Source organism: Accipiter gentilis, chromosome W (assembly GCF_929443795.1).
Source record: "Accipiter gentilis chromosome W, bAccGen1.1, whole genome shotgun sequence".
Classification (NCBI taxonomy): domain Eukaryota; kingdom Metazoa; phylum Chordata; class Aves; order Accipitriformes; family Accipitridae; genus Astur; species Astur gentilis.
In genome coordinates this window covers 27923917-27942278 of record NC_064918.1, presented here as the reverse complement: position 1 = coordinate 27942278, position 18362 = coordinate 27923917, and the positions used below count along the sequence as shown (strand labels likewise).

The following is an 18362-nucleotide window of genomic DNA, read 5'->3' as shown; positions in this document are numbered from 1 at the left end:
AGCTGCTGTATGGAGTCCTACACGACAAGTTGCAGAAACTGCTGAAGGAGAAGGTGAATCGAGTCAGTTTGCAGAGCTGAAAGCCATCCAGCTAGCATTAGACATTGCTGAAAGAGAGAAGTGGCCAGTGCTCTATCTCTATCCTGACTCATGGATGGTGGCAAATGCCCTGTGGGGGTGGCTACAGCAATGGAAGCAGAGCAACTGGCAGTGCAGAGGTAAACCCATCTGGGCTGCCGCACTCTGGCAAGATATTGTGTCCCGGATAGAGAATCTAGTTGTAAAAGTACGTCATCTAGATGCTCATGTACTCAAGATTTAGGCCACTGAAGAACATGGAAACAACGAACAGGTGGATCAGGCTGCCAAGATTGAAGTGGCTCAGGTGGACCTGGACTGGCAACATAAGGGTGAGCTATTTATGGCTCGGTGGGCCCATGATACTTCAGGCCATCAGGGAAGAGATGCAACATATAGATGGGCTCGAGATCGAGGGGTGGACCTGACCATGGACACTATCGCGCAGGTTATCCATGAATGTGAAACATGTGCTGCAATTAAGCAAGCCAAGCGGTTAAAGCCCCTGTGGTATGGAGGGCGATGGCTGCAATATAAATTTGGGGAAGCCTGGCAGATTGACTATATCACACTCCCACAAACTCGCCAAGGCAAGCGCTATGTGCTGACAATGGTGGAAGCAACAACCGGATGGCTGGAAACATATTCTGTACCCCATGCCACTGCCCGGAACACTATCCTGGGCCTTGAGAAGCAGGTCTTGTGGCGACATGGCACCCCAGAAAGAATTGAGTCAGACAACGGGACTCATTTCTGAAACAACCTCATAGACACCTGGGCCAAAGAGCATGGCATTGAGTGGGTGTATCATATCCCCTATCAAGCACCAGCCTGGGAAAATTGAGCGATACAATGGACTACATTGAGAGCAATGGGGGGTGGAACTTTCAAACATTGGGATACACACTTAGCAAAAGCCACCTGGTTAGTCAACACCAGAGGATCTGCCAATCGGAGTGGCCCTGCCCAATCAGAATTTTTACATACTGTAGAAGGGGATAAAGTTCCTGTAGTCCACATGAAAAATATGTTAGGGAAAATGGTTTGGGTTACTCCTGCCTCAGGGAAAGGTAAACCCATTTGTGGGATTGCTTTTGCTCAAGGGCCTGGGTGCACTTGGTGGGTGACGCGAAAAGATGGAGAAGTCCGATGTGTGCCTCATGGGGATTTGAATTTAGGTGAAAATAGCCAGAATTAAACTGTATGATATTAGTTGCTATATAACCCAGCTACTGTATGTTATCATTACTATAATTGTTATATGCTATATCCATAGTACTATAGTAAGAATCACTTGGATCAAGCAAGAAAGAACTACGATAAAACTGAGCAAAACGCAGTAGTGATGGAACCAGAACTGACTCCAGCATGCAACAATCCAACGGTGCACACCTTCCTCCTGCTGCGTCAGATGTCATCTGCTCGTCACACCGCACTGAAGCCCAATTCTGCTCTACCGACTGAGAGGACTTTGCACCATCCCTCCTGACCAGACAGACTGATATGACAGATGGAGCCCAGAGTTGGAAACTAAATGAACTCAACAAGTGTTTTAAAAACATAACTCATGAACTAAAGGAATGATATCTCTCTGTGTGTATACATGCATATATATCATTGTTCATATGTCTCGAAAGGATGGAAAGGTGGTGATGATTGATCAGGATGTAACTAAAGGTATGGGAACTGAGCATGACGTCAATGGTATAGAATAAGGGGTGGATACTGTCCTGGTTTCAGCTGGGATAGAGTTAACTGTCTTCCTAGTAGCTGGTACAGTGCTATTGTTTGAGTTCCGTATGCAAAGAATGTTGATAACACTGATGTTTTCAGTTGGTGCTCAGTATTATTTAGACTATAGTCAAGAATTTTCCAGCTTCTCATGCCCAGCCAGGGCACAAGAAGTTGGCACAGGACACAACCAGGGCAGCTGACCCAAAGTGGCCAACGGTGTATTCCATACCATGGGACGTCCCATCTAGTATAGGAACTGGGAAGTGGCGGGGGGGAATTGCCACTCGGGGACTAGCTGGGTGTCGATCGGCGGGTGGTGACCTATTGCCCTGCGCATCATTGTACATTCCAATCCTTTTATTACTACTGTTGTCATTGTATTAGTGTTATCATTATCATTATTAGTTTCTTCTTTTCTGTTCTATTAAACCGTTCTTATCTCAACCCAGGTGTTTTACCTCTTTTTTCCTGATTTTCTCCCCCATGCCACTGGATGGGGGGGAGTGAGTGAGCGGCTGCGTGGTGCCTAGTTGCTGGCTGGGGTTAAACCACGACAATCTATTTCAAAATGGGTCTCAAGGCTGAATGTTTCACTAGGTCTACAGGGATCTCATAACCAGCAAATAGAAGTAAGTACCTACTCCCATGAGTCTCTTTGAATGCCTCAATATCCATTTCTTTTGAAATGCTCATTCTGAAATTTGTGAATGAAACTGAACTGTGCAATGGGAATTAAAAACAGAAGAATGTCTGTAGCCTTAAAAATTCTAGTTCTTAAGTGAACAAATGTGAGGCCTAGGCACTTTACCTATATGCACGGGAGCACAATGCAATTTCTTTCTTCTTTATAAAGGGATCTTTTAGTTATGTAAACACTGTTTTCCTTATGGGTAGGATAAAAAATACAAAGCAAAGAAAAACAACATGGAAATAAATTCTTAGGCCCTATATCAGCCATGAGTCACTGGCAAAATTAATACAGTAAAATAATTTTGGGCTGCTCTAATGTATGTTGAAGACCTGTCAGATAAAACTATATTCAACATCCAGGAAAACAGATGTCTGTATATGGAAATATTATATCTTCTTTCAAATGTGGCACATGCAGTTTCCACCTACTAAAGATTTTGTTTGTTTAAAGCACTTACTCTTGGTAACCTGCCAGATGGTACAGGTGTCTTCCTCTGCTTGAAGAATTCACATTTGGTATGATCTAACTATAAATTGCAAAACTATCTTTTTATGTTTCAAGGCAACAACTTTGAATGCAAGAAAGAGGGGAGTTTACCCCGAGAAGGTGAACTTCTCCACAGAAACCAGAAGTAAGTTCAGGATAAGAGAATCACGTCTTAAATGGAAAATATCAGCAACATAAAAATGAAGTCTGCTTTGATAACTGAAATTTAGAATAATGCATAGGTCTTCACAGCTCTGCCAATCACATTAAAACCAATGAGATCTCACAGGTATAAATCAAAGGTGTAAAAGAGTCAAAGCAGTGTTAGCAACTGCAAGTATTCTTCTGAATCCACTGATCCCAAATAAAGGTTAAAGTCATACCTGGAGTCTTGAAATTTCTCAGCTGAGATGGAGTGTCACAGATTTCCAAGATCCAGTCACCTGCTGCTTTTTCATTCCAGGAGTGAGTAGTCATAAACTCCCAGTTTTTAAATCCTTCCATGGAATGATCAAATAACCTAAAATAAATCATGACATTATTTTAAGTGCACCATTTTAGTGGAGCTAAGCCTCCAAGTCTCCAGACTCTTGAAAGATATACTAATTAGCCAGTCCTTTGCATAACATTACATATAATGGTTTTTCAGCACGTCTTTCAAATACATTTGCCAGTTTTTGTGTTGGTTTTTTTTTTAATGGAGAAGATTCTTTACATGTCATCATTTGTCATAATTGCTACTAAGGCTTAAGAGAAAGCAGGTGTCTTGGGAAAAGTGCATAAAATACAGAATATCCTTTGCTTTAAAAGCATCATGTAAATACAAACAACTTTAAGTTGGAAAAGTTCTGCAACATTTATTTTTTGTTTTGAATTGAAATACTGAAAAGGGGTTTTAAGAAAATAAAAGGATTAAGTGACTGAGACAATATGAGCAACTCAATGTATGTGATTCATTGTGAGGCAATCAGATGCAACTGAGATGCTGGTCTCAAACCTCAAATGGCCAAGATATCACTCTATTCAAACACTTGACAGGATTGAGTTTGGGTAAAACTGAAAGACTAATGGCATCTGATGATCTAACAACATTACCATAATTACTTAGGTCTTGAGTGACGAGGTTAGAGCTCAGGCCTGGATTACAGTAATTTCTAGTAGGGGGGCCCAGTTCAGAGGCTGCAATTTGATGCTGATCAGGTGGGGGAAGGGGAAGGTGAACTGGTGGGAGTTTTCATTGCCTAAAACTGGAATTTACTAATGAGATTTTGGAAAGACACAAGAGAACTTGCACTTCTATTCAGTGCTCACAGCATGTTTCCTGGTACCCCAAAGCTATTGATGGGAGATAGATACACTTACTTACCTCTACTAAAATGGCACAGCTCAGCTTTAAAGATAGATAGATAGATAGATACACACACACACACACACAAAGATCTCCGTCTCTCACACACAAAGCAGAATGAGAACTACTACATTTATCACCATTTTAATTTGCTTTTTATTCCACTGGTGACAGCTATACTTAAATATTTTTCTTAAAAAATTATCTGTACAGTAGAAAATCCAATGGATTTATAATACTTTTCCATTAAATTGAGAGAAATCTAGTGTTTGACTACAAAATACTCTAATCAATCTTAAAAATACATTTTATACTCACTTGATTCTTTATTGTTATTTTCTAAGCACATTTCAATCTTTATTCTCAAAAGGTTATGAAGTTCAGTGGGAAAACATTGGGAAAGCAGGATACTTTTGTAGCAATGTGAATATGTGCCAAGTTCTGGTTAAAATGTTCACATAGAATGCCGATAAAATGCCATTCTTGCTGAAAACTGGTCAGAGGCATGGGGCCAAGTCCTGCATAGGTCTACATATCCACAACTCTCCTCAGTAGGACCTGATTGCACAGAACACTTACAGGATTCAGCCCACAGTTGATTTTTGCTCTCTCATTTGTGGAACCATTTTCCATTCTCTATGAATGCCTATATTACTCATATTTATTAGTGTTGATAACATTAAAATAAAATATTCATATATATTTAAAATTAGGATGGATTTTAACTGATAATTGGATAAGATTTTCTTCTGATGCAGTTCTAAATATAGAATTATGCCACCAGAGTTGGCCTGTTTCATATCACTGTTAAATCAGTTGTTTAAATACAACAAATTTCACAAAAACATGACAGATATAGGACACATAATTTGACACATCATTTACTGAAAGGGTAGAAATTATCTACCTAGTTATTACCCAAAGTTTGCATGTGAGTATGTCCAATTTAAGTCATTATGCAGGTTATTTCCAAGAGAGTTAGTCAAATTGTCATACAGTGTTTCGCTGACAACTAATGTATTACTTTTTAAACACACTGTCAGTCAAAGCAGCAATATTCCTAATTGCCATTATGGCAGCTAAATTATATGGTATTATATAAGTACCATGCAATTATATTTTAAATACTATATTCATTGGCTTCCATTCACATACATAGAAACACTAGTTACTGCTTATTTTTACTGCAATTAGTCCCATATTATTTTCCATATTTCCAATATTATTTTGTGTTTAAAGGTATTTATATGTTGTGTTTTGGTATTTTAAAATGCTGATAGATTTCTATTTTAACCTTGCATCATTCTTTTAAATCATTTTGGGAGGAAAAAAACAAAAATCCCTTATGTCTTGGTCTTGGATATATGAAAACACCTCTACCTAAAACATGCTATGGCTGAAACGGTAAGCTTTCATATTTCCATCCCTGGAGGTGCAGGAAAACCTAGTAAGATTATTTCCCAGAAAAAGGACTAGTATTTGGAATGAACACTTCCCTAAACTTCTTTGGGAAGGATTTGAATTTTATCAAGTAAGGTTTAAATTGGAATTTTTAAATGTATTAATTGAATTTCTACAAATGATTCTATAAATGAATCAAAAAGGTATAGACGAATCACAGAGATTGGAAGGGGCCTCTAGAGGCTGTCTTGTCCAACCCTTCTCCTCAAGCAGGGCCACCTAGAGCAGGTTGCCCAGGACCATGTCCAGATGGCTTTTGAATATCTCCAGGGATGGAGACTCCACAACCTCTCTGGGCAACCTGTTCCAGTGCTCAGTCACCCTCACAGTGAAAAAGTGTTTCCTGATGTTCACATGGAACCTCCTGTGTTTCACTTCGTGCCAATTGCCTCTTGTCCTGTCGCTGGGCACCACTGAAAAGAGCCTGGGTCTGTCTTCTTTACACCCTCCCTTCAGATATTTATATACATTGATGAGATCCCCCCAAGCCTTCTCTTCTCTAGGCTGAACAGTGTCAGCTCTCTCAGCTTTGCCTCATATGAGAGATGTTCCAGTCCCTTAACCATCTTAGTGGCCCTTCACTGGACTCTTTCCAGTATGTGCATGTCTCTCTTGTACTGGGGAGCCCCAAACTGGACTCCAGGTGTGGTCTTACCAGTGCTGAGAACAGCACTGATCAAAAGAACTGTTAAGAAAAAAAAAAGTAGAAAGGTACTGACTCTGAGGCTATCTGTATGCATATGTTTTATATACTTAACAGTCCAAGTATTTTTATGTTGTTCTGCTTATGCACTCTCAAATCAAAGAACCTGGATTTCCCTTTCAGTGGTGTTGAGTGAAAGGATGAAACAATCGAAATAGTTACCAAAATAGTTACCAAAAAAGTTCAGGTGTGCTTTTCCTTATTCAGAAAGAAATACATACAGAATAGGATCTTTTTAAGGATTATGGAGCCAGTCCAGATGGTTAATTGATTTTGATATTTGTCAGATTGATATCATGTCAAACTTCATATCAAGGATACACTTAGCTTGTCATGGACTAGTAAATTATGGTCTGATGAATTGTTAGTTGACTATTACAGGTTCTTATAGATTAAAATAATTTAACAAGATGCTTAGAATAATCTGATAATTTTTATGACCATGCTTATATACATGCTTATATACATATAAGCATGAAATGCTCCGTCATCACCTAAAGACATGTCAGGCTGCTGAGTTCCACATACTGCACTGGTCAGCCAGCTGTGTGGCTGATGCTAATAGTTGTCTTCATAAAAGCTGTGTGCTTTCCTATTGAATTTGCAGTAAATCTTCAGAAACCTCACTCTAAACAGGTAGAAATTCTAATGCAAGGGCATGAATGAACACAGTACCACATATACAGACTTTTCTTGTCCATCAGTCATGTAGGTCTGAAAAGGGTTCTCTGATTAGGGTAAGGGCAGTAGAGGAGACTGAGTGTTCATCACACAATTCAATTTATTCCAGCTGAAACTCAATGTAATAAGTGGTGTTATACTAAGATTGAGCTGGGCCTGGTTTTTATAAGGCTAGGAAAAGACCCATTCATCCTGTGGAATGATTGCTGGAGGTGACTTACTGATATGTCCCCCTCTTAAGGGAAGGTAAACCTCCAGGGTGGAATGCAGTGGATATGCAAGAAAACTGTTCCATAATAATTCCCTAAGCAACATAACCTGCAACCTTAAATGTTAGCAACACCAGGGGAGCTTGGTATGCTGACTCTAAGAGAAACAACATGGAGGGTGGAGCTCAATGGAGACACCACAGCCAGGCTCTGTGATATCACCGCAGGAAGAGGGAACTGGAACTACTGGAACAAGAATGGAAGGTCCCTGCATTGAATCCACTGAAGCAAGGAGGTGAAACAATGGGGTTCTGTCAACGCTATGGCCTTACTTCTGATTTATATAACAAGTGCCCAGTTCTGGAGTAGTGACATGCTAAATCATGTTCTCTGGGTGAACTTTCCTCATTATAAACTCATTATAATACCAAAACACACCTCCATCCCAAAAGCTACCCGCCTCCAAGGTGCAACCACTCCTCACTGAGCATGCGCTCTGAATTTTCTCTAGCATATACCTTTAAAAGTAAAGCGAGGAGATTTTACACCAATCATAATAAAGGTATGTATGACTAGAGTCACTCAAGCTCCACCTAAAAATAAGAATATATAAAAGGGCTTAAGAGAGGAGGAATGCTAGGGAACACACCATCATAGACAAGTCAGGAGGACATTGCTGACTTCTGGGATCAGCTGATGGGCTGAACCTCTCTTCCCTCCCCCCATAGGGATGCCTATTGGGTGAGATTCGAACCCTCGGTTATAATGAGTGCTTCCCTGGGAAACTTAGAAATCTCTATAGAGTTTTTCCATAATTTAGTGTGCTTGTAGTCGACTGTATTATTATTTGCATGTGCTTTGCAGACAGTGTATTTATCACTGGCAATCCACAAGAACCTGTACTCCTGTTGCTTTAATAAACTGTACTGTTCATTAATCTAGCCGTGATAGTTTGTTGAACGCGATCAAACTCCCTAAGTCTGGCAATTCTATTGTGTTGAATGAAGCTAAATTGATAGTACAGTGCATTATTAGTGCATTTGTAATCGTGAGAGTTCAACATATTGAACATGACCGGACTTATAGTGCTGAATTGGACTTCATTCAGAATCTAAGCCTAGCCACCCCCAGCCCCTCTGATATCTGAGGACAAGCTGGAATGCAAAGGGGTTTATTTTCTGCCAAACTTCATTACACTTTAACACAACACATCCTTGCCACAGTAGCTGGGGCAAACCTATCTATAGGAAGCAAAATCCTAAGTGTTCTTCCTCTAGTCTGTCTTACACAGCTCCTCTCTTTCTTTTTGGTTCAGTACAAAACCCATAATCTGAGACATTTAGCTGGATCCTAAACTTGTCTTCATCCATTTATCTTTATTCACACTTCTACTATTGAAAATTATTTAAAACTTTTAATTATGGATCCTATTTTTCCACTAAAATTGAACTTAAAGTTCTGAATTTTAAAATCCAATACCTGCCTACCCCGCAGATCTCCCTGATTAATTCTTTACTGGTTTCAGTCCTCAAAGAAAGGCATGTGTCATTCTAGATCTCATATATATTGCACTTCATTCTTTTTCCACATTTATCTTTGAACATCTTCCATGATGAACTAGATGGAGGTCTCTTGCATTCATTTACACCCTTGTATATAAACCCAGTTAGTCTTTCCTGCTGAGCTGATAAAATCAGCAGTAACTTTTTCCTCTCTGAGATAAAAAAAATTGTTTACTAGTTGGGTATTTTTAATGTTGTGTCTCAAGTATTCCCAGAGCTCCTCACCATATCTATTGCTAATACTGACAGGATATAACAAAATAATTACTCAAATCCTTCTTGAGATATTGACATTGCAATTGCAGTTCAAAGAATGGGTGATAGAAGGGTACTGTCTATTCAGAAAAATAAAAGACATAGACAATCAACAAATTAAATGAAACATAGAAAGTAAGAGTTGGAAGAAAGTTTTCCCAAGAACTGCTTCATCCTGTGGACATAGCATAACCAAAGGATTATTGTTTAATCATCCTGGATTTAATAATGTCACCATAGGGTAATTTTCACAGCTATTTGAAACACTGAGACTCAGCACGAAAGTTGACCCTATCCTTTTCTTTTTACCCCTAAAATGTCATTTTTGTTATTGGAGTCTAATGTGTAAACTGCAATAAAGATATAAGATGGACTGGTCCAGAAATTAAAATGACCTCCTGCCATGGTTTAACCCCAGCCAGCAACTAAGCACCATGCAGCCGCTCACTCACTCCCCCCCCACCCAGTGGGATGGGGGAGAGAATCAGAAGGAAAAAGGTAAAACTCGTGGATTGAGATAAGAACAGTTTAATAGAACAGAAATGAAGAAACTAATAATAACGATAATAAAATGACAATTGTAATAATAAAAGGATTGGAATATGCAAGTGATGCACAGTGCAATTGCCTGCCGACCGATGCCCAGTTAGTCCCCGAGAGGCAATCCCCCCACCCCCACTCCCCCCAGTTTATATACTAGATGTAACGCCACATGGTATGGAATACCCCGTTGGCCACTTTGGGTCAGCTGCCCTGGCTGTGTCCCCTCCCAACTTCTTGTGCCCCTCCAGCTTTATCACTGCCTGGGCAGGAGAAGCTGAAAAATCCTTGACTTTAGACTAAGCATTACTTCGCAACAACTGAAAACATCAGTGTTATCAACATTCTTCTCATACCAAACTCAAAACCATAGCACTATACCAGCTACTAGGAAGACAATTAACTCTATCCCAGCTGAAACCAGGACACCTCCTATAAAGAAAAGGTTTCCTCTACTTCTGATAATCAAGAATTTTTATGAAGTGATCTTGCAAGTGAGATCAGATGAGAATACCTCAGTTTTGGTCTAAGAGTTTTCTGCAGAGGAGGGTATTATTAAAATTTACTGATTATTGAAGGTTTCATTATAGGAAAAATATGGTATTGAAAATATTTCCTTTTGTTGCTGAACAAAGGTATTATTAATGTCAGTGCTATGTAAGCATAGGAACTTAGTGGCCTGGAAACTTGCCACCCCATGGTTAAAAAAAAAATCAGTTATGCAGTTTGAATGGCAGCAGCTGATTTAAATTTAAAGAGCAAGATTTAAACAAGCTGTGACTTTTGTGGGAGACAAACCAGCCCCAATCTTGTGGCTTCTATCCTCTTTCAGCTGTTCCTCAATGGCCCCCTGTATTGAGTGTCTTTTAGAACAGATCGTGGTATGTCTCAAAAATATTCAGAAACATATGCTGCCAAATTCAGTGACCAATTGTTTTTAAAAAGGGCATGCTGTTCCCCTTTGGACTTAACTGTAATCATCTGAACAATTAATCCTCATCCCCACACCAACCAGCACTTTCCAAGCCTGTATTTCTTCTGTTGCAGTATATACAATGTAATCATGTTTAGTACTTTCTAAACAACAAAGCATATGTTCCCTGTAATGCAGTTTTTAAAGAACATGTGAGGCTCAAGGCAGTGACAGTGTAATCCACCAAATGGTTGCAAAGGAATCCACATCACCTATAATTAACAAGTTTTCTTGCTGAAGTCATTTTAGGGGATGCCAACATTAAGAACAAAATATGCAGAAAAGGCCAGGTATTGCCTGAAGAACCTACTGTCAATGCACCAGAAACTACACAGTGACTCTTCTTTCCAGAACTGATAGAAAAGTGCACATGTGTAAAATATACCTTTTGCACTTTAAGACATTTTACCAGCAAACTGTTTAGAATTAAACTCGGATGAGTAATGGTAAAGCGATGAGGTTTTCCCTAGTTTCAGTAAAAACAGCTGGTATTGCTGCTATTAATTGTGTACATGTGCATTAAAAGCTCTTGTATGTCTGAGAAAAGTGTCTCAGGTAGTAGCAATGTACAGCAGCCTCTGGAACTTTTGCCTATAGTAAAAAAACCAGACCATTTGCTGCCAAGGCATCCCTGCATGCTACTTGCACTTGAATGACTTTATTCTGATGCCCTCATGATTAATACTTTAAAAATCAAATGCCTCAAAACTAAAGAAATTTTCATGTTAGTGAATAGCAATACTCCTACCACAGTTTTCATAACATGATGCTAAAGCATACACACCCAACAACACTCAGTATACTAATTGTAAGACAACTAAACTGTAAGAAAAATAAAATCCAAATAAAACAAGTCTTGAAATATCATTTTGAAAAGTGTTGTGTCCACATATATCACTTTACCCTAAGAAAGGGCTTTGTGAAAGCTCTAGTGTATTTCAGACCTAGATTTTGCAAAATACATTTATTGCTTAATATTAGTACCCCAGAGCTGTGAGTTGGTGTCAGCCAAATGTGACTGACAAGTCAGTATATCTCTGAAGCTTGCTTGGGGAAGGAATTTCTGATGTGAACGTATGAATATTTGCTCTTTCATGAATAATTTTCTTTTGCAAAATGGCAAAACATTAAATGGCCTTTCAGGTTTCTTTGTTTTCACGCTAGCGTTCTGATAGTATAGGATAAGAAGCAGCTGAACACCACCATATTTCAATACACACACTTACTTTTTCTCTCTCTACCACAGGCACAGAAAACAATTATTTTTTAAGGAGCAGGGGGTACAAAGAGACTGACTGAATTAAACTTTGTACTTTTTCCACATAGCAGTCATCACCAGAGGTGAACTGTGAATACTAGAATGTCTTTTTTTCCCACTTGCTATGAGTCAACCGCAAGACATGAAAGGCTAGAGCCAAGAGTTAACTGTGTTAAGACCACTGGGTTTACACAAGCTTGTTTTGTTTGGATACCTAGTTGGAGGACTTTTAGATTTTTTCATTTTAAAGTATGGAAGAACTGTGGCATAAAAACGGAACAGAAAGCTGACAAAGGATTCCTTCAAATGGAAAACAAAAGCCTGATTCATAACTGTTCAGAGGGTAGAAGTCTGCCCTCTGCACTGGTTCTTTGTTCAGTGTAGCAGGGAGATAGATACATGTGCATGTGTGTTTTGTCTGCAAGGCACTGACAACACCAGTAATGAAACACAGGAGATACCCTAAAGGGGCCAAAAACTCCATAACAACTTTCTTTCCATTTGATGTGCTTTTTTCAGCAAATCTGACTGGGGAAATGTAGACAATGAGGCAGTCTGGAAAGCAAGCCACTCCCAATTCATTAAAAGGTTTGAGGAATAGGACTAGGGATATAAACTTTTGTGAAGACTTGAATGGGAAGGCAGAAAAGTTCTCACAACATAGATGTGACGTGTGGCAGCTCTTGCTGCTTCTGAGACACATTGCACTAATGTCAACTTTTGTATGGGAGCCATGCTCTGTGTCCAGCAGAGCTGCAGTCATCTAAACTGCTAGTCACCAATGCAAAAATATTCCTTATTATACTATGGTCCTGTCAGGAAGAATTTTCTAGCCAGCTGGAGAAGTATGGAAGCATTTATCATTGTAACTTATTTGCACAGTTGGAAATGGGATGGAGTTTGAGGAGGCCTCTGGGCTTTCTTAGTGCTTTAATGATCTGTGGTAGAGAGCAGTACTCTTGATTGCTGATTTAGCATTATGTATCTGGGGAGGAATGCTGATGGTTTCTTAAAAGAAAAATTCTCATAGCAGACCAAGGAAATAGAAATACCACTGGGCAGCCTTTCAGTTTGTTGAGGACAAATGCTAATGATGTACCTCATCTCTAGGGACTGAAATTGCACAAATGTTGGAAATACTGCATTGGATAAAGATATAATTGTTTGAGTTCAATCTGGAAAAAAAGAAACTGATTGATGCAGTCTCACAGTTTCTCTAAGAACATACTGTAGAGGTGACAGGATGAAAAAAAAGGATGGAGGCTGGATCTTTCTTAGTAGCTAATGTTAGAGGGTCCTGACATCCAACAGCAAGTATCCATTGTAGATCAGTGGGATGAAGGAAATTGCTGACTTCTTAAAAATTTTAATAGGCTGTTTATAGATGGACCCATTCATTTTAAAGTGCTAGTGCAACTTCTCAGCATTCTCCTACCAAGAGCCTTTCATGGCTCGAACATACTACATACTACTACAAAAGGGGAAAAAAAGGATATGCAAATTAGTAACATCAGGAGTCATAACCATATTCTGAAAACTTAAAGAAAATAGTAAAAGATTACTATTCTATTTTATTACTAGTAGGCAAAGGCATAAGAAAGGAAGGGAATGAAAAATAAGTGTCAATAATATGTAAAAACATATTTCCATTCAGCTTCAGTTTCCTTCTGTAACACTCAGCCCGTTATTTTTCTTGCACTTCCCAGCCATCTAATAATTGGTGAGCCACAAAAGACTATCAAAATTGACTAATCTTAGTTTTAAAGATGATGATCTTCAACAGCTTTACAGCCTATTCTTCTACTGATAAAGACAGAGATTGCCATCTTTCAGTTCATTTGTTTGTTCTTCATTTTCCCCATCTCTCTCAGAAAAAATAATCAAGAACTTGTGTCTTTCAGCAAAACCTACTGTAATGACTTGACTGCTCTTTGATGATGCTGCAATTTCAGTGCAGGCTCTGCGTGCTGACTGGGTTGCAAAGTTGTGTTGTCATACTATACCTGTTGGCCAAGAGCTGTGACCTAGTTCCAGAAGGAGAGGTTAGGTAAATTGACAAGTCTCCACGTCGAGGGTGAGTAATAGTGATGCGTACAACCACGTGCTCCAAGTAGATCACATGGTGGTTGGAATTATCTGAACAGCCGGTGGCTTTGTAAATTGAACGGACAACACTGTCAGGCCGTATAGTTCTATAATATAAGCATATAAAAACAACATCAATGTTTCTTGCTTGTTCCTGACAACTAAATCACTTTTTCTTAGTAGTGACTGTCAGTGTTGGACAATAATTTCTGAGAAATCAGTAGCCTATAACCCTTAGTTTTAACACTTATTTCCTGGCTGAAACTATCACCATAGTGTAACTTTACTGCAGTCACTGGCAATTACTGGGCTTTCTATTAAGGGCTATACTGACATGTACACATGCTAAAAGAGGTCAGTGAAGACCTGTAATAGGAATAAAACTTTGGGACAGAGCATCTTTTGTGGATTAGTGGCCAGCTGGGATTGTCATGGGATGACAGCTGGTCATTAAGTACCAGGAAATGCCTGGCATAGCCATAGTCCTTACTTATATGATAGCAAGAATTGCATATTAACTGTAGCAAACAGTGGCCAAACAGTATTGGACTCAGATGGTTTAAATTGGCATGGCTTTCTTGCAGACTATACCAGTTATGGACCTAGACTGTCAAGTATATCTATCAAATAAAAACTTTCCTCAATGATTTTAAGGCTTTGGAAATGTGCCTTATGACTGATGCTCTCTCTGTATCTACAGAGTGCATGTACAGAATACTACTCTTAAGCCTGGCTCTATAGAGACCCTATCCTAGCAAGCAAAACTAGTTTAGTCTTAGCCTCTGAGACAGAGACTCTCCTGAGACTGTTTCAGAGTGATAATATGATAAGATTTTAATGAAAAGAATATTTGTCTGTTAGACACTGGACTATTGAGTTTGTACTCATCTTACAAAGATGACTGCAGTGCACTCAACTAGACAGTCTTGTTCTTCAGAGCATCATCTATGCCAGTATCAATTAACATCCAGCCTGACTTGTTTTATACTTTCAGGTTTTGGGACATGCTTTAAATTCCATTCCAAGAACTGCAGGGAACAAACTTTACAGGCAAATGATCTGACATATCTGAAGGTGAGAGAGATCCCCAGTGTAGCTTTCAAAATCACCCATTAAACACAATGCAAGGGAGGGGTATATTATATCCAACTTCTTTCCATAAGTTTATGCCAGCAAGAGTTTTGGCAGCAGGTATTACTTGATTTGCCGATCCGTGTTCTCCACACACACATGCTGTGGAGGAACTGTTGTCCACTTTTCTGCTTCTATCACCATTGCTTCAGCATCCATCAGTCCAAACCCATAGAGGTGGCTCACTGCAAGGTACAAGCAGAATGCAATTATAGGATGAAACCATGTAAAAAAACTTGTAACCTTGATAAAAACTTTAATCATAGAATAATTCCAGAGATTCATATGCTAACAGCAACTGCTTTTTTTCCCTACATCTTATTTGCTTTGGTTCAAAGCTCAAAAATCTCTTCACCAGGAACGTATATCTAATTTGTTCACTGAATCTGTTCATTACTTTATTACAGAAGCAGCTAATGACCAGCATGAATAACATCACCTTACCATGAGGAGGGTGGACCAGAACTGCAGAATGCCAGGGAGTACAATTGCCTCAGATTGCCCTTTGTCCAGATTCAGCCTGGTCCACTTATATAACGTAATGTTAAAAGGTGTAAAGAACCATAGAAGAGTGTGGTGGGTTGACCGTGGCTGGACAGCAGGTGCCCACCAAAGCCGCTCTATCACTCCCCTCCTCAGCTGGGCATGGGAGAGAAAATATAAAAAAAGGCTCGTGGGTCAAGATAAGGACAGGGAGAGATCACTCAACCAATTACCATCATGGGCAAAACAGACTCAGCTTGGGGAAAATTAACTCAATTTATTACCAATTGACCAGAGTAGGGTAGTGAGAAATAAAACCAAATCTCAAAACACCTTCCCTCTACCCCTCCTTTCTTCCCAGTCTCAACTCCACTCCAGAATTCTCTACCTAACCCCCCCCCCCGAGCAGCACAGGGGGATGGGGAATGGGGGTTGCGGTCAGTTCATCACATGTTGTCTCTGCCGCTCCTTCCTCCTCAGGAGCAGGACTCATCACACTCTTCCCCTGCTCCAGCGTGGGGTCCCTCCCACAGGAGACAGTCCTCCACGAACTTCTCCAACGTGAGCCCTTCCCCTGGGCTGCAGTTCTTCATTAACTGCTCCAGCATGGGTCTCTTCCATGAGGTGCAGTCCTTCAGGAACAGACTGCTCCAGCGTGGGTCCTCTGCAGGGTCACGAGTCCTGCCAGAAAACCTGCTCCGGTGCAGGCTTCCCACAGGGTCACAGCTTCCTTCAGGCATCCACCTGCTCTGGCATGGGGTCCTCCATGGGCTGCAGGTGGATATCTACTCCACCATTAACCTCCATGGGCTGCAGGGCGATAACCTGTCTCACCATGGTCTTCACCACAGGCTGCAGGGGAATCTCGGCTCTGGTGCCTGGAGCAGCTCCTCCCCCTTCTTCTTCACTGACCTTGGTGTCCGCAGAGTTGTTTCTCTCACATATTCTCACTCCTTTCGGGCTGCAGTTTCTGTTGCGCAGCAACTTTTTTCCCCCTTTTTAAATATGTTATCACAGAGGCTCTACCACCATCACTGATTGGCTCGACCTTGGCCATCAGTGGGTCTGTCTTGGATCTGGCTGGCACTGGCTCTGTCGGACATAGGGGAAGCTTCTAGAAGCTTCTCACAGAAGCCATCCCTGTAGCCCCCCCAGCTACCAAAACCTTGCCATGCAAACCTAATACAAAGAGTTATTTCTGTCACTCAAATACCAAATACACACATACATAGAAATATTGAAGGCAACTGAGACACTGGATTTACAAAGGAACAGACTGTCTTTATAACTTCTGTATGCTCATTACTTTCCTGAGTGTAGCATGTAGATGCTCTCCTACTCTTATATGCAGCATATTCTCCACTAGCCAGCCAGCCAGCTAGATCCATCATCTCCCTAAAGTTTTCTGCATGAAGAGGGTAAAAAGTTATGGTATTTGAAGTCCAGGGCTTTAAAGGTAATCTGGTTTTCATGCAGAACATGTATCTGAAAGACTCCTTTCTCTACCTCCTTTGCACTTCTGCAGATGAAGGTCAGTGAAGTTATTGCTGGAGAGAGCTGTAGCATGGCTGCTGACCTCTGATATTACCTACTGCATGCATTACACATAGAATAGAATCATAGAATCATTTAGGTTGGAAAAGACCTTTAAGATCACTAAGTCCAACCATAAACCTAACACTGCCAAGTCCACCACTAAACCATGTCCCTAAGCGCCATGTCTACACATCTTTTGAATACCTCCAGGGATGGTGACTCAACCACTTCCCTGAGCAGCCTGTTCCGATGCTTGACAACCCTTTCGGTGAAGACATTTTTCCTAATATCCAATCTAAACCTTCCCTGGTGCAACTTGAGGCCATTTCCTCTTGTCCTATCACTTATTACTAGGGAAAAAGAGACCAACACCCACCTCACTACAACCTCCTTTCAGGTAGCTGTAGAGAGTGATAAGGTGTCCCCTTAGCCTCCTTTTCTCCAGACTAAACAACCCCAGTTCCTCAGCCGCTCCTCATAGGACTTGTTCTCCAGACCCTTCACCAGCATGCAGTGGTACTGAGCATTCATGCCTGGAAGATAGCATCCTGCTGATGCTCATTCATGGATGGTCCAACCTTACTTCTACCTGCCTGCCATTCTATGGAGAGACAACAACTGTCCCCTTGCAAGAAATTTAATGCATAGCAGTTTAACTTAATGCCTGAATGCCTTTTACTCAAAGAAGCAGAAGTCTTTAAAGCATCATCTTTTCTTACATGCATGTGAAAGAAGGATTGAACTTTCAAATGTAAAACTCCCAGACAAGATGAGGTATTGCCAACATTTGCTCCAGTCCCATAATCTTTAACTTCTTGGTAATTTTGAGTACTTGATGCAGCTGTCTCAAGTATTCCAGCAGCTCACAAAGGGTAAAAAGATAACTGCTTTGAATTTCTGTTTAAAGATCAAGTTCAGTAAAAATGTCTAGTTTGTAATGAGATTAGTAATAAACAGCCTTATAAAACAGTTTTACTTACTGACCTTCAAATCAGCTATGTGGTTTTGGTTGCTGTTCAATCAAAACAGAAGCTTGCAAATGAATTTTGATAAATTATGAAGAGCTGCTCACCATAACCATGTGGCTTTATTGTGACAAATCTGTGCCCTTGGTAAAATCCTGAGGTGAGGATGTGAAAGAAAAAAGC

General features: G+C 40.2%; 1 protein-coding gene across 1 annotated transcript in view; it reads right to left on the bottom strand.

Moving 5' to 3' along the window:
• LOC126035513 (proprotein convertase subtilisin/kexin type 5-like) overlaps positions 1-18362 on the bottom strand; it is a 326765-nt gene that overhangs the window by 39062 nt on the left and 269341 nt on the right. Inside the window, exons 11-13 of the mRNA XM_049794175.1 lie at positions 15263-15380; positions 13983-14171; positions 3373-3509 (exon numbers count right to left, since the gene is read on the bottom strand). Of these exons, the coding sequence (XP_049650132.1) occupies positions 3373-3509; positions 13983-14171; positions 15263-15380 (444 nt within the window). The remainder of the gene's footprint in view (positions 1-3372; positions 3510-13982; positions 14172-15262; positions 15381-18362) is intronic.